The sequence below is a fragment of the Otolemur garnettii genome, unplaced genomic scaffold (assembly GCF_000181295.1).
Source record: "Otolemur garnettii isolate 467f Iridium unplaced genomic scaffold, OtoGar3 scaffold00061, whole genome shotgun sequence".
Taxonomy (NCBI): Eukaryota; Metazoa; Chordata; class Mammalia; order Primates; family Galagidae; genus Otolemur; species Otolemur garnettii.
The window spans coordinates 1,630,941-1,653,360 of record NW_003852456.1 but is presented as its reverse complement, the minus strand read 5'-3'; the positions used below and the strand labels follow the sequence as shown (position 1 = coordinate 1,653,360).

The following is a 22,420-nucleotide window of genomic DNA, read 5'->3' as shown; positions in this document are numbered from 1 at the left end:
AGGGTGCTTGGAGGTCCCTGTGCCATTCCCTCTAATATCCTGTAGCGCTTTTGCAAAACAAAACAAAAAAACAAACAGACTTTATAAAAGAGAAGGGTCTTTGGAACCAGGAGGCACCTGCCCTTCTGTCTGCCGTGACTGAGACACCACGTTCGGTTCTGTATTCCGTGTTTTGTATGGGTTGGTGGGAAACCAGAGCACTTCAAAAGAGGGCAAGATATGTAGAAAGAATAGAAAATAAAACATGACAAAAGAAGAAGTTAAAGATATGTGTCTTGAAAAAGAGTCAAGATGATTGTCTTAATTTTTTTTTTTTTTTTGAAACAGAGTCTCACTCTGTCACCCTGGGTAGAGTGTTGTGGCATCATAGCTCACAGCACCCCCAGAGACTCCTGGGACTACAGGCGCCCACCACCACTTTTTAGTACAGAGTCTCACTCTTGCTCAGGCTGGTCTTGAACTCCTGAGCTCAAGTGATCCACCCACCTCAGCCTCCTACAGTCTCCTCAGCCTGGGACTACAGGTGTGAGCTACTGTGCCCAGCCTTAATTTTTTTAATTAAGTTTTTTGTAGGGCTACCATCAGAGAAGGGATTAAACTAACCTGTGCAGTTTCATAGGGTATATCTAGGTAGATAACAGTGTGAAGAAGATAAAACAAGAATTCCTACCATCTGGGGTAGTTCAGAAAACAAATGGCCCTTGTCGTGAAGCATTGAGCTCCTTGTCACTATAACTGGGTGCAAGTCATGATGTCCTTTGAAAATGCAGTTGTAGGTCGGTACAGATGACTCATAAGTTCTCAGCATCATATGTTTTGTGTTTTTATTATTTTTTTTTAAATTAAATCATAGTTGTGCACATTACTACTATCATGGGGTACAGTGTGTTGTTTCCATATACAATTTGAAACATTCTCATGTAATTAGCTGAGGTGTTATTTCCTAGACTGCTGCTTGTAAGAAGAGATATAAGAGGTACTTTCTCTTGGTGCAACTCTGTTTATTTAAATTATGTCTATTTTTCTTTTTCCCTTTAGCATTATTCTTTACAGTTTCATAATAATAGAATTTAGGTGTTATGACATTGAGTAAACTGAAAAAATAATATGAATCAAAGGCCGGGCACTGTGGCTTACACCTATAATCCCAGTAGTCTGGGAGTCCAAGGTGGGAGAATGCCTTAAGCTCAGGAGTTTGAGACCAGCCTAAGCAAGAGCAAGACCCCGTCTCTACTAAAAATAGAAACACTAGCCAGTCCCAGCTACTTCGGAGACTAAGGCAAGAGGAACTCTTGAGCTCAGGAGTCTGAGGTTGCTGTGAGCTATGATGCTACAGCACTCTACCCAGGGCAACAGAATAAGAAAAAAAAAAGTATAAAAACAAGAAGTAATATTATGTAACAATAATAAAAATGATTTTTTCTCTTGTTCTAATATTAATTAGCCATCTGGTAGTTTTATTAATCTCATATTATTAAAAACATTTTTATCATATTCAGGAAACATAACATGAAACCTCATGTTCCTGAGGCTGGGAATCTGGGGTCAAGGTAATGTCTAGGAAGCATGAACACACCCTGACTAACTTCATTCAACATTGGGCATTCGTGGTGAATGGAGCTAAGACCGTAGGTTAGCTATTTTATTTTTCTGACATAGCAATTTGTCTCTTATTGGAATTAGATCAATTTTGCCTTTCTCGAAACAGCAAACAGTAAGTTTGAACATGTATTGGCCTTGCGGGTGGCTCACACCTATAATCCTTGCACTCTGAGAGGCTGAAGTGGGAGAAAGCCTTGAACTCAGGACTCTGAGATTAGCCTGAACAAGAGCAAGACCCTGTCTCTTCTAAAAATAAAAAGAAAATTAAAACTAGCAGAGCACGGTGGTGCACATCTGTAGTCCCTGCTACTCAGGAGACTGAGGCAGGAGGATTGTTAGAGCCCAAGAACTGAGGTTGCTGTGAGCTATGATGACAACACAGCACACTAGCCTGGGCAGCAGGGTGAAATTCTGTCTCAAAAAAAAAAATTTTTGTTTTCTGAAGATACTTCAACAGGCATTTTCTTACTTAGGATATTTAGTGCTATGAATAATAGTCACAATTTCCTTAGTTGCTTTGACAAAATTTAGCATCTCATCATTCTCTGAGGCTCTTCTTCCCTCCCTGGGTTCACAGGTTGCCACATGGACCTTTTCCAGAATCTTGCGTTTTCAGATGCGGCTGTGGCCCGAGTCCTCACTCCAGATGCCTTTGTGTGCAGAACCATTTGCACCTACCATCCCTCCTGCCTCTTCTTTACCTTCTACACGAGTGCCTGGAACGCAGAGTCACAAAGGCGAGTACACATGGGAGGCGTTGACTGCTGTTCTCTCCTCACTTTTATTTTATAGGCTGGGGTTTTAAAAAGTTTTGTTCATTTCCCTCCAAATACTGGAACTGGCAATTTAAATAGGTACCTTTTTGCCAGGTGCAGATTAGTTAAGAGACTAGCAGACTTGGCTACCCACCTCCTCTTAGTTATTAACTGCCACTCTAGAAAAAAGAATGCTTTTTCCTTGGGGCCTTGGTGTTTAATTGGGTCAAGATGTGTTAAGAGATGTGTGAATTATATATGCTTCGTGAGGCCCTGGGATCAAAACTAGCATAAGTTAAATACAACTTACATGGCAGTTTATGTGTTAAAACATACCATTGAATCAATGAAACAGTAGCCCTGGGGGGTGGGGTCTGATGCCTTTCTTATTGATGTTAATGTTTTATATTAGCTAGAAGTAAAAACAACTCACTGGCACAATATCCTTTAAGTTTAGTGGCTCTAATTTCTTTGTTTCAGAAACTAGAGCCTTGTTTATCCTGATTAAAGTTCTGGGCTGACCTCTGTATTTCAGATAACCCACCCGTTTCTGTTCCTATAGCATGGAGCTAAGACAAGGGCAAGTATTTAGATAATAGGATCAGCCACATACATCCTCAGAATCTGTTCTTTGATGCTTTTTGTTTTCCAGTTAGAAGGCGGAACTTTTGTCCAGTTAGAAGGTGAAATTTTTTTCCAGTTAGACGGTAGAACTATTGTCCTTTTTGAGATTATCCTGTGCCTATTAATTTTCTCCAAAGGGAGATAAGGCTCGATTTACATTTAATCTCTGCAATTTCCAAGAGTCTTGTAGTCTGATTTACTTTAAAGATAATTTCTCAGAAGAATAAAGTTTGCGGAGTTGCTTTCTGATGTAAGGAGCTTCTCTATCTGCCTAATGCCTTTAATGCTGTTTTCTTTTTATCTCTTTGGCTTTTTCATACAAAGTAGAAATGTTTGTTTCCTTAAGACTTCTCAAAGCGGGACACCAACTTCTACTACTCAAGAAAACACTATATCTGGATATAGTCTTTTAACCTGCAAAAGAACTTTGCCTGGTAATGTGAATTAATAATAATATCAAATCAAATGTGTCAGATTTCATGATTTCTAACAATAGTGATGAAATGGTCCTCAGGGGGTCAAACATTTGTGCAAATGTGGTTTACTGCTTTTCCGTTTTATGTCCTTTTATGCCTGTAATTGGCACAGAACCCTGCCATTCCAAAATTTACCCTGGAGTTGACTTTGGAGGGGAAGACTTGAACGTGACCTTTGTGAGTGGAGCCAGCGTTTGCCAGGAGACTTGCACGCAGATGGTCCGCTGTCAGTTTTTCACTTATTCTCTACTCCCCAAAGACTGCAGGGGACAAAAGTAGGGGAATTTTTGTTTTTCAAAGGGTTGACCAGGTCATTTCATCTACTTTCACCCTCTGTGAAGGTTCACTCTTTATACCATTGGTTTTGTCTAGGTGCAAATGTTCCTTAAAGTTATCTCCGGATGGTTCTCCAACAAGCATTACGTATGGGACACAAGCGAGATCTGGTTATTCTTTGAGATTGTGTAAAGCTGGGGACAGCTCTGGTGAGTGCTCCTCACATTTTCACAGAGCTGTAAAAGACTTTCTGTGTTGTTGTGATGACTAATTTCCTTGGTCTTATACAGTGGGATTATGTGTCTTGTTTACCTTGGCTGACAGGCACTCTGATTCACTTCAGTTCTAAGTCTTTGCTTCAACACTCTCTCTTTAGTCTGCACAACAAAAATAAACACACGCATTGTTGGAGGAACGAACTCTTCGTGGGGAGAGTGGCCCTGGCAGGTGAGCCTGCAAGTGCAGCTGGCGGGCCGGAGGCATCTGTGCGGAGGGTCCATCATTGGACACCAGTGGGTGCTAACTGCAGCCCATTGCTTTGATGGGTGAGTGTGGGGTGTCTCTTATCCACAGTCTGATTTTGATTTTTCCTTTTGAAGAATCTGTAATCGGTTTCTCCATCATCATGTGACTTTATGAATGGTGAGTTATTCTCTTTTAATAATAGGTATTTGAAGGCGGTAATGGTAGTCAAAATATTTTTCACAATTAGGGTGTGAATGCCGAACCATCTTGACCCATCAGTGCCCCTGGGTGAATATCACTCCTGCCACAAAAGAATCTAAAACAATGCTTTGATCCTCCCTCGACCCACCAATCCCTAATGTATCCTGCAATGACTTACTGTTCAGGCCCATAGAAAATGGACTTATTGCTCTTTGATTCAACGATGTGCTAAGTTATAATAATAAAATGAAAATATGATAGTTTTTTACTCCTTATATTTTAGTGTATGTAATCTGATATAATATTTCTGTTTTGTTGGCCAGTAAGTATACACGGTAGTTTTAAAGTCTTGAAATATTTAGGTTTTGTAGTTGGACCAGGGCTTTACCACTGGCACAGGGACAGTTCTGTTGCAGGTGGCCTTGCTAAGGACAGGCTGTTGGGTTGGAAGAAAAGGCATCAAGCTGGAAAATTGGTCCCATTTTTGGTAAATGCACCCTATTTGGGACCAAGCATTTTCATTCTTCAAGGTTCAGTATTGTGAGTTTCGAAGAGATACTAGAGAAACCCTGAGATTTAGTTGGGAGAAAGCCCCTCTCTGCCTGACACCTCCGCCATCCCCTCAGAACTTTGTGCAGGTTTGTCTTGTAAGACTCACCTGGTAACATTTGCCTAATTTTTTTTTAACACTTTATTTCTAAAGCAAAATAAGACTCTGCTTTAGATAGTAATTTTGGATTTACTTTGTATGTGATCGTCTTTTAAAGAGTTGATTTAAATTTTCATGCTGTCCAAAATGTAGATAGATTTTAAACCACACTGAAGTCCCCGTAATTTGTCCTATGAGAAGGGCTTATGTATGATCAGCCTCACCTTGACAGCTCTGAACTGGGTGAGTGTACTTCGTTCGGGTTGGGGCCACAAGCTTGATTTTCCTGTGATGGATTGCCAGCATCTCCCCACCACAGTCACTCTCGGAGTGGGCCAGCGACACTCCTGCACTTTACTCTCAGTAAAGACGATATAATCACATAAATATGCTCTTTCAGTGTCTTAGACTAAATGTTCAGAGATTCATTGCTGCTGTGTTGATGATGACAAATTGCCAGGAGGATGAATTAGGTAGGGAAAATATGTCACATGTCACCTTGCCTTCCCACTTTGAAGTAGATATTTCTTTCTCTCTCCTAGACTTCCCTTACCAGATATTTGGCGCATTTACAGTGGCATTTTAAATCTGTCAGACATCACAGGAGAAACTCCTTTCTCACTAATAAAAGAAATTATTATTCACCCAAACTACAAAATCTCGGAAGGTGGTCATGATATCGCCTTACTAAAACTCCAGGCTCCTTTGAATTACACCGGTATGTAGCGTGTGTAAGGAGGTGTGCCACAGCTGAGTTGTGTTGGTTTGAATTGTGTCAGTTGAATCATCTCCAGAGCATATATCTGGAGACGTTGTCGCTATCTCCTGGTTAGTGGAGGAGAGGGATCCGTGATTGCAAGAGGGGTGAAGATCACTTCACTTGAAATTTTAATTTGTCATTTTAGGGTAGGAAACAACTACAGGAGCATTACTGAAGTGACAGGCATAGGAGATGTCTGTGCCACCTGGAAGCACTGGACTTTGAGCAACAGGATTTTCCCTACGTTGGCCTTGGGGATATTAGGGACGTCTAAGGGCAAGTGGGACCCAATAGTAATTTCCAGGAGTAATTTGGGTAGAAAAGAGACTGACACAGAAAAAAAGCTCTGGGAAGACAGGAGCGTATGGTTGGGGGTGCAGACTGTGGAGGTGCACTGTCCCAGAGGAGCTGATCTCTGTCCACTAATGATGATGTGACCTCAGGCAAGTTACGTGACCTCTTTGCACCTCTAATTTTCTCATCTGCAAGAATGAAGATGATAATTGCCGCTTAGGCTTGTTGTAGTAATGCATACACTGAAGCCCTTCAAAGAATGCTTGCAACAGTGCAGACACTTTGCTATCACTGTGATAGACAGCCTACGATGAACAAGATGCAAGAACTTCTGAATGTTTTCATTGTAGAGTTGAATTCTTGACTTTTTTTAATTTAATGAAAAAATTTCAAGTGGCAAAGATCAAATTTCATGGCAAGATCAAAAATGCCATGTTAAAATGACTCTGATAGAGAAAGATGTTCTTGAATCATTGACCTTAGAAGTTGAGCAGAAAGGATGTATTGGTAAAGTCTTTAGTTAATCAAAATCTAATTTAAAAATTCTCTTTCAGAATTCCAAAAGCCAATATGCCTACCTTCCCAAGGTGATGTAAATACAATTTATACCAACTGCTGGGTGACTGGCTGGGGCTTCTCGAAGGAAAAAGGTACAGCATGATACTGTAAATATTTTTCCTAGAGCAACTCTTACATGTTGAAATACAGAAGTGCCTCAGTGGAATCAGCTTCTGTCTAAAATTACGTCCAAATTCATGATCCTTCCTGTCTGTTCTCAGGTATTTATTCATTGGTTCTTGAGAAGACATATTTTTTGCTTGGGCCTGAAAAAAATTTATAAGAGAATCTTTTAAATATCTTCCTTCATTATAAAGATTATTTGCTTGACTTTTTATAAAGGACTGGGCCCATGTAGGGCCAACGAGCCCACTTGAGCCCACAGTCCTTCGTATTCACAGTGCTGTCTGTGTCCCCAGTGCCACCTTCTCGTGACGCTCACCAAAGGAGCAGAGGCAGGTGTACCATCTCTCTGTGTGGCCATTTTTTAACCGTTTTTTTCCCCATGTACCCCTCCTGGAATCTGATGAGCTCCATGAACCACTTTTCTAATAATGCGGTTCCTAAGTTCCTAAATAAAATACACAGGGTTACAAAGGAAACCCATCAAAGTGAATACAGTTATCAAAATACTTCTTAAAAGTAATATAATATATATATACTTCTTATATTAACCTACCACATAGTAATTTGTGCTAAATACCTATCATAATTTTGAAATAATGGTGAGCATAAATGATATTTTTAGTTACCGGCCATAACTATAATGTGGTTTGTGGATGGCAAAGGCAGGCAGGTAACACTAACTGCGATGTCGTCTGCCGCGTTATGGACGAGAGTGTCAGGCCCTATCCAAGTTACGGGCCCTGTGAATTCTTTCTACAGAACCTTGTGTTCATCGTCCCTTCTTATTCAGGACTTGGAGTGTCTCAATTCCCCTTAAACTCTTCAGGAAACAAACCTTTACAAAACTCTTCCTTTATAAAAGTATGTCCCTTGTCGGGCATGGTGGCTCATGCCTGTCATCCCAGCACTCTAGGAGGCTGAGGTGGGAGGAGCTCAGGAGTTTGAGACCAACCAGAGCAAGATCAAGACCCTGTTTCTACTAAAAATAGAAAAACTAGCCAGGTGTATGATGGTAGGTGCCTGTAGTCCCAGCTACTTGGGAGGCTGAGGCAAGAGGAACTTTGGAGCCTAGGACTTTGAAGTTGCTGTGAGCTATGATGCCATAACACTCTGCCCAAGGGACAGAGTGAGACTCTGTTTCTAAAAAAAAAGGGCTCGGCACCTGCGGCTCAAATGGTTAAGGTGCCAGCCTCATACACCTGAGCTGGTGGGTTTGAATACAGACTGGGCCCACCACACAACAAGGACAGCAGCAACCAAAAAATAGTCGGATGTTGTTGCGGGCACCTGTGGTCCCAGCTACTTGGGAGGCCGAGGCAAGGGACTCGCTTGAGCCCAGGAGTTGGAGGTTGCTGTGAGCTGTGATGACACAGCACTCTACCCAGGGCGACAGCTTGAGGCTCTGTCTCAAAAAGAGAATACTATTTGTGTTGCTCTTTACCAAAGGAGATGGCTTGCTAAGCTCTCTTCATCTTTCCTGATTCAGTCCTTAATTCAGCTAATTCAAATTTGTAAATTTTTTACTAGTAACTTGAGATAAGAGGAAATCAATAGTCAGTTTAACTAAGCAAAGCAAGCTCCCAGCATATGCCCCAGGGGAACCTAGACATGAGTGGAATGTAAATGACCCGCAAATAAATTGTTCCTTATGGAAAATGCTCATTTGCATTTACTCTGAAAATAAAATCCTCTTTGGTTGCCCAAGCTTTGATTTTTTTTTTTCCAGAAATGTTATTTTTATAAATTATAATCTTGAATATGTAAAACAAAAGGAATGAAAGGTAAGAACTTCCAGGCTTTGGAATATAGGTAATAAATATAAAAAAGGATTTCTGAGATGAGAGGATGGCAAGAAAATATGAAAGCAAGGTCTCTGGTTAGCCCTGGTGCTGGGTTGTCCTGACATAGAAGAGGTAAGAGGACAATACCAGCCGCTCTAGTGTATATGCTCTCTCTCTCTCTCTCTAACTCTGCATTCTCAATCTTTGCCTTTTTCTTTCTTTCTTTTTTTTGAGACACAGTCTCACTTTGTTGCCCCTGGTAGAGTACCATGGCATCACAGCTCACAGCAACCTCAAACTCTTGGGTCCAAGCGATTCTCTTGCCTCAGCCTCCCCAGTAAATGGGATTACAGGTGCCTGCCACAACAAGGTTGAGTTATTTTTGGAGATGAGGTCTTGCTCTGGCTCAGGCTGAGCTCAGGCAATCCACCTACTTTGACCTTGCAGAGTGCTAGGATTATGGGTGTGAGCCACCACATCTGGCCCAGTCTTTGCTATTTTAATTCACTGATAGGACCCTTATGCAAAGTTTACTATTTTGATTAACTTTAAAACTTAAGACTTGTCGCCATGCATGTTTGTATGCCTTCCTGCTGAAGTTCCACCTTGGTTCCTTCATAGGTGAGATCCAAAATACTCTACAAAAGGCAAATATTCCTTTGGTAACAAATGAAGAATGCCAGAAAAGATACAGAGATTATGACATAACCAAACAGATGCTGTGTGCTGGCCATAAAGAAGGGGGGAAAGACACTTGTAAGGTAATGCACTGGATTGAGAAAAACACACACTAGGCTGCTTCCCAAATGCAACCCTCCGGGGCCTGTAACAAGCTGGTCCACACTCAGAGGTGGTCACCACAAGGAGACGCACATGTGGGGCACGTCCAGGCCAGGAGAATTAGGTCAACTTAAGAAGGTGGTCAGTGCAGGGAGGTAGTCAGCTGTAGACATTCCACTTATATTTCCCCAAAGCATTATTTTGTTATAGCTTTTAAAAATTTCAGAGAAAAGTCCTCTGATAACTTTATAAGTGACCTTTAGCAAAGTGAATCCACACTGTATATTATATTTATATGATTTATGACATACACATTGCAGTCTACACGTGTATATCCTTAAGGGGGACGAATGTGCAAACAATCATGGTTCTAAAATGTAAGAACCTTAGCTTTCTGTGGCATGGGTTAATGATGTTAAAATTTCTTCATTGGGTTTACCTCAGAATTAAAGGAATATGGAGCTAATTGAATTAAATGATTGCCACTGCACCCAACAGCTCATGATGCCCAGGGGATACCTGAAGCGCTTTAAGAAAGTGTGTGTGTCTCTGTGTGTGTGTTCATGCCGTGTGACTACAGAATCTCACAGGCAGTCTCGAATTTGAACCGCAGCTGTCATAACTTGGTTTCGTTTTCATTTTTCCACTGTGACACAGGGAGATTCTGGCGGTCCCCTGGTCTGTAAACACAGCGGAATATGGCATTTGGTCGGCATTACCAGCTGGGGTGAAGGCTGTGGCCGCAGGGAACAACCCGGTGTCTACACCAAAGTTGCCGAGTATGTGGACTGGATTTTAGAGAAAACACAGGGCAGCGGTGGAGACGCTCTGTAAGGAGGAGCCGGTCTGTGGCTCTGTTTTGACCACCGTGTTCAAACGTCTGCAGCACGTGTACAATGGTGTCCACCTCACATCCTGTCACGGGTTAAAAAAGTGCGTACAAGGCTGCGGAGGACGTGTCCACTGAGGCACGCTCCAGCATCCGGGAACGGGGGCTAAGCCTGAGAGATCCCCCCGAAGATCTCCATGGTTCTTGTGAAATAAAATGGCAAAAGAGAACGGTTAGCAAGTGTCTTCCTCAGGCTGTGAAACTTCCTTCTGGCAGGAAGGACGTGCAGGAAGTGATGAGGACTCTGGCACCATGGGGGGGGGGCATTCTAGGCTTACTGCTTCCTCTGGAGCTCAGCCGTCTCCGGGATGTCACTTCTTCCCCAGCTGTCACCTGCCTGATCACTAAGGCCCACCACCTGCTGTTCTTGAGGGGAAGAGGGAGCAAGCATCTGTCACTCTGCCAAGAGGAAGGGGGACACGTTGGCACTCACTGTTATAAGAAAGAGATGGGTTATCTGCACCTTTGCTTCGGCCTCCTACTTTCAGGGAAGCAAGAGGGTGCCGCTGCTCTGCCCGCACCTCCTGGGTTTGCCCTTCACTGCACTGCAGGGCGGGCAAGGAATCTGGTTTGCAAAGGGCACTCACCCTGGGGGAGGTCAGGATGTCGGCTGCCGTAAGAGTGATTCAAAAAGCATCATTAGGTATGTTAAGTATAAAGTATTCCACAGATACTTTTCAGGCTTACAAACTCACGGGGGTAGGATGCAGCCTTGGAATGAATGATAGAAGCCCTTTTGCAATGCAGCTTCCCTACGTGTCTGTGGTCACCACACAGAAACCAGGTCGCCTGAGTCAGTTCAGTTTTGTTAACATTGACCCAGAATGGGCCATTTATTTACACAATATTGCACAACCTAAGCAGAATATAGAAAAGTGAAGTTTTCTAAAAGAGATGGAGTTTTCTTTCCATCCTCAAAGACTCACTGTGTGGGAGAGGGTGAAAGCCTGAGGGGTCCACAGGACAAGAGCCGGGAGGTCTGGGTTACGAACAGACCAGATGGTAGGAAACTGAGGAGTTAAAAATTGACTTCAGAACTAAGCAGCTTTTGTAAAATATAGTTAGATTCCGTGAAGTGACTTTAAAAACACAGTCCGGCTTTTACTTTTCCTTGAAATAAAGACCCCGGTCTTTGCTCTGTGGGATTGGTGTTACTTGAGCAGCGCAGTGATGAACGGCAGTGAGAAAGTTTCATCTCGGGTTTCAGTGTTGATCATTCCCCAGGGTGTCTGAGCAGGACTTTGAGGTGATTGCAGCGGCAACCTTTGGCCTCTGGTGGGCAGAGAACGATCTAGTTTGAGCAAAACAGTGAGGAGAGTTTGAACTGTGGACCTTTCCTAACGTATCAATTTAAAGTCACCAATCTGAGAGCAGCCGGACTGGCTGGAATCCTGATTGCTTGCCCTTTGTTCACGAGCAGGGCCCTTCAGACAGAGCCTCGTGGGACTAAACAAGTGAGATGTTAGAATGATTTTAACCTCGGGGAGAGCCGGGGGAGGAGCGGGCTTCTTTGGCAGTTCCATCCAAGACGGGCTGGTGGCAGTGCCACCCCTGGGAACCGTGTCCGCTCCTGACCTGTGATTACTGTGTGCCTGTGGGACACCCGGCCATCTGGATCCGAGGCTTAGCGTTTGTCTCATTCCTCACGCAGTGTGGGAGCCCTCTGATGTAAACTTAAAACTTACGGTTATTGTTTATTGAAAAAGAAGCTTTAAAAAAATGTGTTTCAGAAATCACTGTCTACCAGGCTCCGTGGCTCATGCCTAGAATCCTAGCTCTCTGGGATGCCGAGGCAGGAGGATTGTTTGAGCTCAGGAGTTGGAGACTAACCTAACTACGAAAGAACGAGACCTCAGTCTCTACTAAAAATAGAAACCCTAGCCAGGACATGGCAAGCTGCACCCTTCTTCTGTTTATGATTTTTTGATAACATTTGCACATCCTTATGGGATACATGTGAAATTTTGTTAGCTGCATAGCATGTGTGATGATCAAGTCAGGATTTAGACAAGAGTATCCATTATCCAAGTATTTCTCATTCTATGTGTTGGGGACATTTTGAATCTTCTAGCTATTTTTGGTTTTGAGACAGTCTGGTCACCCTGTGGTTGAGAGCCATGGCATCATAGCTCACAGCAACCTCAAACTCTTGGGCTCAAGCAATCCTCTTGCCTCAGCCTCCCGAGTAGCTGGGACTTCAGGTGCCTGCCACAACGCCTAGCTAGTTTTTCCATTTTTATAAAGACAGGGTTCTGCTCTTACTCAGGCTGGTCTCCATCTCTGAGATCAAGGGAGCCTCCCGCCTGGGCATCCCCGGAGCTGGGGTTTCAGGTGTGAGCCACTGTGCCTGGCCTTTTCTATTCTGAAAAATACACTGCCATTAACTATAGTCTCCCTACTCTTCGGTCAAAGGTATTCCTTCTGTCTAACTACATGTTCATTCCCACTAACCGACCTCTTTTCATCCTCCTCCCCACTATCCTTTCCAGCCTCTGTAACCAGCATTTTACTCTTGATCTCCATGAAATCCTCTTTTTTTTGTTCCCACATACGATTGATAACACAATGACCTCCAGTTCCATTCATACGGCTGCAAATGAATGATTTCATTCTTTTTTGTTGTGTCCTTTGTAGTTTTTGATTGAAAACTTGAATCAATTTACATCTTTTTATTGTTCCAGCTTATTTTGAGCATACAAAGAATGAGGTTACAATGTTTGCACTTGTCCGTTAGAGTCCCTGTTATAACTGTGTCTCACAGCTCACTTCCCAGGAGGTGTGCCATATACCCTCACATTGTGCCCATTAGGTAGGAGCTCACCAATCCCCCTCCGACCTCCCATTTCCCCCCTCCATCATTCCTCTGCCCCCTACCTTGAATTGAAATGAGTTTTTCTCTTATGTGGGTCTGTATTAGATTGTCTACTGCTTCCTATCAGAGTTGAGTACATTGGATTCTAACATCTCCATTACTGAGATATTTTACTAAGAAGAACATGTTTCAACTCCATCCAGGTTAATACAAAAGATATAAAGTCTCCATCTTTTTATGGCTGAATAGTATTCCATGGTATACATATGCCACAGCTTGTTAATCCATTCCTGGGTTGGTGGGCATTTAGGTTGTTTCCACATCTTTGTGATTATAAATTGAGCTGAGATAAACATTCTAATGCAAATGTCCTTGTGATAAAATGATTTTTTTTTTCTGGGTAGATGCCTAGTAGTGGGACTGCAGGATCCAATGGGAGGTCTAATTTGAGTTCTTTGAGGATTCTCGATACTTCTTTCCAAAGAGGTTGTATTAGTTTGTAGTCCCACCAACAGTGTAAAAGTGTTCCCCTCTCTCCAGCATCTGCAACTTTGGGACTTATTTTGTTTTGTTTTTTGAGACAGAGTCTCACTATGTTGCCCTTGGTAGAGTGCTGTGGCATCACAGCTCACAGCAACCTCAAACTTTGGGGCTTAAGCAATTCCTTGCCTCAGCCTCACAAGTAGCTGGGACTACAGGCACCTGTCACAACACCTGGCTATTTTTTTTTTGTAGTTGTTATTGTTTGGCTGGCCCGGACCAGGTTTGAACCTGTCAGCCCCGGTGTATGTGGCTGGCACCCTAGCTGCTGAGCTATAGAACTGAGCCAACTTTGGGACTTTGTGATGTGGGCTATTCTCACTGGGGTTAATTGATATCTCAAGGTAGTTTTGATTTGCATATCTCTGATGATTAGGGGTGATGAGCATTTTTTCATATTTTCTTAGCCATTTGTCTTCTTCAGAGAAGGTTTCTACTGATGTTTCTTGCCCAGACATAGATGGAATTGTTTGCTCTTTTTTTGTGGTTTATGTTATGACTTTTTTCAAAGGGGGTCTTGGTAAGAGGGAGGAGCTCTAAGAGTTTTTGTTGATGATGGCCATGATTGATGGGGGTCTTAGCCACAGATGCCTTTGTGTGCTTCCCTGTCCCAAACAGGTGGCTTTAGGTCCCAATATGCCCAATGATCTTTACTCTGGCTTCCACTTTGTGCTCTGTGAACTAAATTCCAGATTCTTGCAGAGATTTTGCTTTGTAATTTCCTGATGTTCTTCAGGTTTCAAATGTTCAAAACCCTCTCATTTCTCTGGAAAATACAACTTTAAGATAAAAGTACTATCAGAATTTTAAACTGCAATGCACTCATTGAAAAGAATTTTCAGGTATTACCTTTGGTTAATTTGAAAGAAATATTGGTTTGGTCTCAGTGAGTTAAGACTCTTATTATTTTATTTGAATAGACAAAAATATTTTGGAATCCTGATACTTTTTCCAGGACTTAAAGGATTTCACTGGTTGAGTCAAGTTTTGGAAAATAGTATTTGGCTTTCTAAGGGAGCAATTCTCTCACTTAGCATCTTTCTCTTGATAGGGTTGAAGAGTTATAATTGTCTTTCTTTTATTGGGGCTTAAGAAATGAGATGGAGTTTCATGGAGAAAACGATACTGGAATGTAAGGGCCTTTTGTAATCTCACATATCTGTTTTTTATGAAAATCTTTCTTGGTATGAATTTGCCATTCTATGTTTGAGCCTCCTGAAAGGCAATGCAATAAGTTATAGCTCAAGAATATGGGGAAAGAGGAGAGGGAGGGGAAGAGAGGGGAGAGGGGAGGATGGATAGGGGGAGGGTGATTGGTGGGACCACACCTATGGTTCATCTTACAAGGGTACATGTGAATCTTTCTAAATGTAGAATATAAATGTCTTAACACAATAACTAAGAGGATGCCATGAAGGCTATGTTAACTAGTTTGATGAAAATATTTCAAATTATATATAAAACCAGCACACTATACCCCATGACTGCATTTTAATGTACACAACTATGATTTAATTTAAAAAAAAGGCAATGCAATACATATATTGCAAAATATATGCTTTTGTGCAACTGGAATGTAGTTAACTCCAAATGCGAAACTCAAGACAGCACTAAGGACTCTGTACACCGAGGTAGGTCACAATAAACCAGTAAAATTATGTGAATGTCTACCTTCCACAGAGAACATCACCGTAATTCTTTGGCAATTTACCTAAAGACCTCAGTGCAAATCCCCTTACAGCTCTGCTCAAAATGCTGACTTTTCTCTTCACACAAATTCACCTCCAGTCGGGGCAGAGTCCAGTCCAGAGTCTGGACTTTACTAACGAGTCCCTCATTCCCTTCTTCAGTAAGTTCTCTCTTTCATCCTAATATTTCCCTTTCTGTAGGAATTTTGGAAAGGACTGTCCAGTGTTCCTCATCTTGGGTCATCTTTTCACTTAGGGATTTGGCCACCAGGGACTGAATGTCCTACAGCTTCAGAAAGTATTCAGGTAAAGTCCAAAGCAACATTACTGAGGTAGGAAAGGGGACGGCCTCTCAATGTCCCCAAATACTGAAAATGCTCGGAGTAAAACTGTGACATTTGCTAGGTTCCAAAGATCACACTCACAAGAGCACACATCCCTGAACAAAGTACGGTGCTTCCTTTGTACACACTATCTCTAACAGGGACATACTGGGCATTTTATTTCTACCCTGGTCTTTCAAATATGTTTTAAACTCATGATTCCATCTGTAGACACAAGGTCTCATCTGGTTTTTCTGGGGAAACTGGGAACCTTCTCTGAATCATCAAAAATTGTCTTTCTCAGGGGTGGTGCCTGTGGCTCAAAGAGTAGGCGCCAGCTCCGTATGCTGGAGGTGGCAGGTTCAAACCCAGCCCCAGCTAAAAACTGCAAAAAAAAAAAAAAAAAAAATTGTCTTTCTCTGAAAGGCAATTCAATCAGACATATTCAAAGTCCTTTTCTTGTCAGTTTTCAGAGGACTGCAGAGACATCCTTGGAGCTGATTAGTGCCTGATGTCACAAATGAGGAATCTGAGGCCCAGAAAGAAGCAGTAACTTGGCCCAGGACCTGCAGGCTACTGGCTACAGGGTGCAGATTAGTTTCTGCTCAAGTTACACAACTATTAAACTAATTGAGGTCTGGGTAGCAGAGAACCTGGATTATCATGCCTTTTATAGCCTGTTAAATCCTCTTCAAGGTCAATGGGAAGGTTCTTAGCAGAAATATAAGTACGTGAAAACCCCCCCTCCAAATCCTTCATCTCTAAACTACAAGTCCTACCACTAGAAGGCTCCTCCAAGACAAAGATAATTATCGTTTTGGGAATCAGCATTTTTTTATTGCCTGTCATGTTACTTCATAGCTCTCCATTTATGCCTTCGTGTTCCAAGTTCAAAATAAAATTAAAAAATAAAAATTCTGTATTTTTCTGTTTCACAAATACATTTAGACTTTCAGCGTTCACAAACAGAATAAAAAAACTTGGTTCCTTAGAATCACTCACACCAGCAGAGGGCCATGAGGAGGTGACATTATATAAAGGAAAACCGACCCCACAGAGCCCGGGTCCACACTCTGCTTCTTCCTATCCCGCAACCCCAGAACTAAAGGCTTCTAAGTATATAAATTTATATTTTATATTCTATAAGCATGCACTTTTTTTTCTTTGCAGGATGATTTTATTATGCTTCAACTCGAGTCCATCGCACTTCCTGTGTTTTCCTTTTAGAGACTCTGGGGTTCAAGTTAGTCTGAAATTAATGGTTAACAGCTGCGTTAACCAAACCATGTTCCAGAGTGTGGTTAAGCATGGCTTTTGGCCAGCAGGTATATTGCCTGACTGCTAAAGCACACGGGCAAATTCAAGTTCTCCAGCTATCCCTGTGTGCGCCGCTTGTTTGAATATGTAATAAAAAGAAAAAAATAAGGCCAATGTGTTGAAAAAGCAAGCAACTTTCAGATGCATTTCTGATAGGCAGAGATTTTAAGGTCTTTCACAGATAATGTTTTACAAAGACACAACGTTACACAACGCTGGAAACAGGGAAAGTCAATATTAAAGTTAAGTGAGCATTACCTACACAAGCCTGCTCAGAGGAAGATGAAGATCATTTTAGAAGACGAGAAACATCCTTATTAAGAACTGCAGCAAATAAACAAGGTGTGTCCAGGTATGGCTTCAAAAAATACTTAGCATTTCTAGGAAGTAACTATACCTTGAAATGCTGTTTTCTACCATGGCTATTTAAAAAGATTTTACTATAGAAAATGATTGATTACTAAATGGTCTGCTTTAAAAGTTTAGTGATATTTAATGTCCATAACCAGTTTGAGAGGAGATGCAGAATGAAAGAAGAATTATTTTTAAATTAAGAAGATGTTCAAAATCAGAGGTCTTGATTGTCTCGAGGACAGGTTGGCGTTTCACAGTCTGATCACAGGGACTAAGTGTACTTGGAAGTGATTGAGACAATCCATTGATAGATGGCAGAAGATTTTTAAAAACAGAAAATCTCTTAAGTAGAAAATCATTCCAAGCTCCTTGATAGATGTGGATATAGCAAGAAAGACCTCAACAACAGAAAGAAAAGTAATAACTTGGCAAAGGAAACACAGATGGAAAACCGGGCGGGCAGAGTGGCCAGATGGTGGGGCAGAGAAGGAGCCTATCACCATCGGGGGGGCTGGGTGCAGTGGCTCACGCCTGTCCTTCCAGCACTCTGGAAGGCCAAGGAGAGTGGATTGCTTTAGTTCGGGAGTTCAAGACCAGCCTGAGCAAGAGTGAGACCCCCATCTCTACTAAAAATAGAAAAAATAGCCAGGTGTAGTGGTAGGTGCCTATAGTCCCAGCTACTTAGGAGGCTGAGGCAAGAGGATTGCTCAAGCCTGAGAGTTTGAGGTTGCTGTGAGCTATGATGATGCCCATGCACTCTACCCAGTGTGATACTATGAGACTCTGTCTTAAAAAAAAAAAAACAAACATGATGTGCAGTGGGAGGGGAGGAGGAGGGAAGGGAGAGAGCTCCTTCCGTGAAACCATGGAAGTGCTGAACACTGTACACACAGCTGCACCAAGGAATATCCCAGGATTTGGGAAAGAGAAAATTCAAAGTTATTTTGGGAGCTCTGGGAACATTATTAATTCCCTCCCTGCTTCTTGCAAATCTCGATGTGAGTAAACATTTTATTTTCTATAAACATGCACATTTTTTTTTTTCTTTGCAGGATGATTTTATTATATCAAATGGTACCTTTCCTTTTATTTGCCTCGGTTTCTGGTGGTAAGTTGAGCTTCATCTTAAGTGTGGACAGGGAAGAGCTTGGTTTCCTGACCCGTACATTGGAAAATAAGGGGCCATAGGCTCAGAGAGGAAACCCACACCACACATCAAGGGGAATCCCATGCCATCCACTCTAGGGAGAAGAGTAAAATGGTTTTATTTATGTTCTGCTCAAGGCCCCGGTGGTTTTCAAAGCAGGGAAGGAAACTGAGGCGAAGGAATTGCTCTAATGGCAGGAATCTGTGTCTATGTCCGTATCTGCATCTTCTGTCTGTATAACTCATTGAAATGATATGAAGCAGCAATATTAAAAATCAGATAGCTCAGTTTGCCTCATTAATTGTCAGTTTTTCCATAAAGGAGTCAATTCAATGCAACACATATACACACACTGGCAATTTTTGTGTAAATATTCATACTTACTTTATGCAATCCAATAATTTAAGTGCTGTTGTTAATTCTCCACTACTAAAGTTGTTTCTAAATACTTAACCAGTATTCAGTAGGCTAGGCAGTGCAAGTATTATTTAGCTATTAGGTTATTCTTTATTTAAAATAAAAACTTAAGCCTTTTTTGAAACAAAAATAACATATATATTACATTTAATTTCTACTACTATTGATGGCATTTTAATCACAGCAAATTCTTTTTTTCTGGCATATGTGAGAAATGATAAATCTCAGTAGAGATTTAAAAACAAAACAAATTCCACTCAATGTATTAAACTGTACAGTTCATCGATCTGGAGATGGATGGTGTTGATGGTTGCACAGAAGGTAAATTAAAAATAGTTGGAATGATGCATGGTATGCTATATATTATCACAATAAAAAGTAAAAATCATTTTAGAAAATCGATATACACAGAATAACAATTTATAAAGTTCTATTGATGATACAAATTCTTAGTAAATTGGAAGTAGAGGGGAATTTTCTTCATCTCTTAAAGCATATTTTAAACAAACAAACAAACAAATGATCCAATCTAAAATTCTTTTAAAAAACCTGATACATACTAGTAAACTATTGAAAACTTTAATACCAAGAATACCCACAATTATTTCCATTAAATATTGTACCAGAGGTCACAGGCAACATAGTGAGGAAAAGAAACAGAAAGAAAAGGTAAAAGATTAGAAGGAAAGAAATTCGCTTTGTTCACAGGTGATATGATTGTGTACTTAGAACAATTCAAAATAACCAGTACAAAAATTACTTCAGCCAATACATAAAATTAGCAAGACATCTGGATACAATGTCAACATACAAAAAGCACTTCACTACTTCACAAAGACAAGCAGATTAACCAGTCTTTACTGGCACTAGAAGCTATATTTACATTTTAAATATGAATGTGCCATGTAAAATTAAACAATACAATTTTTAGGGATATGTAGTATGTTCTAAGAAAATAGCACACATATTAAATATAGAAAATCTGTTTGATTTGCCAAATAACATTCTTAAAAGTAATTTTTTTTTCTTTTTTGAGACAGAGTCTCACTATGTTGCCCTGGGTAGAGTGCTATGGCATCATAGCTCACAGCAACCTCAAACTCTTGGGCTCAAGTGATCCTCCTGCCTCAGCCTCCTGAGTAGCTGGGACTACGGGTGTGTACCACTCTGTCTGACTAGTTTTTATATTTTTTTAGTAGAGACAAGGTCTTGCTCTTACTCAGGCTGGTCTTGAACTCTTGAGCTCAAGCAATCTACCTGCCTTGGCCTCCCAGAACACTGGGATTACAGGTGTCAGCCACCATGCCCAGACTGAGTAATATTTTAATATAGTACAACTGCTTTGCCCCAAAGGGAGGGTTTCCGTGGTGGATGGGAAAGTTTTGAAGTGACATTAGGCTCTTCATGAGTGGGAGGTAGCTATACAGGTTGTTTGGAAGCAACAGCAAGCTTGGGGGAGGATGTCATCACACCCCAAATGATCACTCTGGAGCCTTCGTTTCATATGAGCCCTGAGTCTGGACACAGAGAAGCAGTTAGGAAGGAGAGGGCCAGAAGGCCCATTTTAGACACCTGTATGGGATCCCAAAGAGCAGATCTTGCTAATAAAGAGCTAAATAATGATTCAGTTACCCACAAAACACTCCTTGTCTCCACGAAAATCACTTGTCAGCACAATTCCCCTGAAGCCAATGGACTGTTTTATGATTGTCTTTTCCATTTAAGATTGTTCATCCAATAAACTAAGATAAAAGCAATGACTGCCTAGATTTGCAAAGTCAGGCATATATCCTATTAAGTAGACCTACTTGCTTCGCTTTTATGAGATGATCACCTAATTAGATTTGTGCCCACTAAAACCAACATAACCTATGCCATGTCTCGTATCATAGAATGTCTGACTGAACTGCTGAGAGACACCTACTTTGAAGGAGGAGACATCACTACAGTTTCTACCCCAAGTGCCAAGTACTGCCAAGTCGTCTGCACCCACCACCCAAGATGCCTGCTTTTCACGTTTATGGCTGAGTCGTCATCTGAAGATCCTGCTGAGTGGTAAATGTATACATGTCTACAGACAAAACAGATTTTATTGGAGGATAACTATTAATGCATTCCCGTCTCCCATTTTGCAAAGTTGACAATTAGAAAAGTGACAATTAGAAAATAAATTAGAAATAAATTAGAAAATAAATTATCCTCCAAATGAAAAATTAAATACTACAGGAAACAATAGTACAATTTTTAGGCAGACTAAGAGGGAATAAATACGCCTCTTGGGGCGGATTTTCTATCCTCTCTTGTAGTTTCAATATTAATGGTACATTTTCTCTCTTTTTCTGTACTTTTATGCATCTTAACCATTTTGCTTTTTAGTTTTTTATCAGTTATCATTGATGTTTGATATGATTTAAATGGGAAAATCCCTCAACTATTTTATTAGGAAAAAATGAAACATTCATAAAGATAATAAAAAAAAAAAATAGTTCAACCATGACCTGCTACCACCAAGACCCTGTGATTTTTACTTTTCCTACCTATATATGTCAATATGTTTAGACATTTGAAGTAATTTTAAAATGTTCTGACACTTCACCCCCCTCAATACTTTGACATGCATTGTCCTACACACAAGAGAGCAGAAAATTAACAGGAATTCCTAATTTAAATGAACTATAGTTTCATATGTCCCCAGGCAAAATTAAGGATATTACATAAGTGCTTATATCATCATTTAAAATGTAACCATTTTAAAATAAAAACATCATTCCTAGCTCATGGGCTATATCAGGGTTTTTCCACCTTTTTTATCTCATGGCACACTTGAACCTATAGTTAAATTTCCTTAGCACACTTAAATTACATTAATCAAAAAAAGAGAATAAAAAAAAAGAATATACTTACTGTGCTTTGAACATCTTTCAAAAATAGTTTAATGATCTTTAAAACTTTTTGTGGCACTCCTAAGGTCCTCTCGCAGCACACCAGTTGGAAATCACTGGGCTGTACAATAACAGGCATATTTTTTACTGTTTTTTAACAATAGGTCACAGTTTGCCCACTTGTGTTTATTTCCTGTTGGGAAGGAGTATCGTGGTCTTTTGAAACTGTAGGGATGTTGAAAAGAAAAACAAACTCACAATCTTGGGAAGAAAACAATTGTTTTGGCAGGAGATGGTTTGTCTCTTTATTTTTCTCTTTCTGCACTGGTTTTTAAGACTCACTATTTTAAAACATAGATTTCTACCCAATAATGTTATTTTCTTAAAAAAAAAAAACAGGTTTACTTGTATCCTGAAAGATAGTGTTACAGAAAAACTGCCACGGGTGAATAGGACAGGAGCAATTTCTGGGTATTCTTTCAAGCAATGCTCACACCAAATAAGTGGTAAGTCGTCTTGTCAGCATTAATAAGTACTAGTTGTTGTGATGTGCACAGAGAGTTGCATCAAATATGCTTTTTGTGGCTACAAAATAAAACACTGCTATATGCAAATCATCTCCCTAACAAAGTTCTTTTGGTATAGAGTGAAAACGAGCATACACACGCGTCCATCCCCACACACGCGTCCATCCCCCACACACA

The 22,420-nt window shown here is 40.9% G+C and overlaps 2 protein-coding genes across 9 annotated transcripts in view; both read left to right on the top strand.

The window, feature by feature from the left end:
- KLKB1 (kallikrein B1) overlaps positions 1–10,412 on the top strand; it is a 28,556-nt gene extending 18,144 nt beyond the window's left edge. The window contains exons 7-15 of one of the 2 annotated variants that reach the window (XM_012806988.2): positions 2,180–2,339; positions 3,309–3,415; positions 3,570–3,732; positions 3,830–3,942; positions 4,110–4,278; positions 5,591–5,766; positions 6,657–6,752; positions 9,189–9,328; positions 10,005–10,412. In XM_012806988.2, coding sequence (XP_012662442.1) covers positions 2,180–2,339; positions 3,309–3,415; positions 3,570–3,732; positions 3,830–3,942; positions 4,110–4,278; positions 5,591–5,766; positions 6,657–6,752; positions 9,189–9,328; positions 10,005–10,181 — 1,301 coding nt within the window. In that variant the 3' untranslated portion in view covers positions 10,182–10,412. Of the gene's footprint in view, positions 1–2,179; positions 2,359–3,305; positions 3,416–3,569; positions 3,733–3,829; positions 3,943–4,109; positions 4,279–5,590; positions 5,767–6,656; positions 6,753–9,188; positions 9,329–10,004 lie in introns of those variants that run through there. The other variant, XM_023514897.1, reaches the window with a different exon arrangement.
- A 6,558-nt stretch (positions 10,413–16,970) lies between these two features.
- F11 (coagulation factor XI) overlaps positions 16,971–22,420 on the top strand; it is a 29,562-nt gene continuing 24,112 nt past the window's right edge. For 3 of the 7 annotated variants that reach the window (XM_023514883.1, XM_023514884.1, XM_023514879.1), the window contains exons 1-4: positions 16,972–17,268; positions 18,323–18,378; positions 20,727–20,889; positions 22,116–22,222. In XM_023514883.1, coding sequence (XP_023370651.1) covers positions 18,324–18,378; positions 20,727–20,889; positions 22,116–22,222 — 325 coding nt within the window. In that variant the 5' untranslated portion in view covers positions 16,972–17,268; position 18,323. Of the gene's footprint in view, positions 17,269–18,322; positions 18,379–20,726; positions 20,890–22,115; positions 22,223–22,420 lie in introns of all 7 variants that reach the window. The other 4 variants (XM_023514881.1, XM_023514880.1, XM_023514882.1 and 1 more) reach the window with 4 other exon arrangements.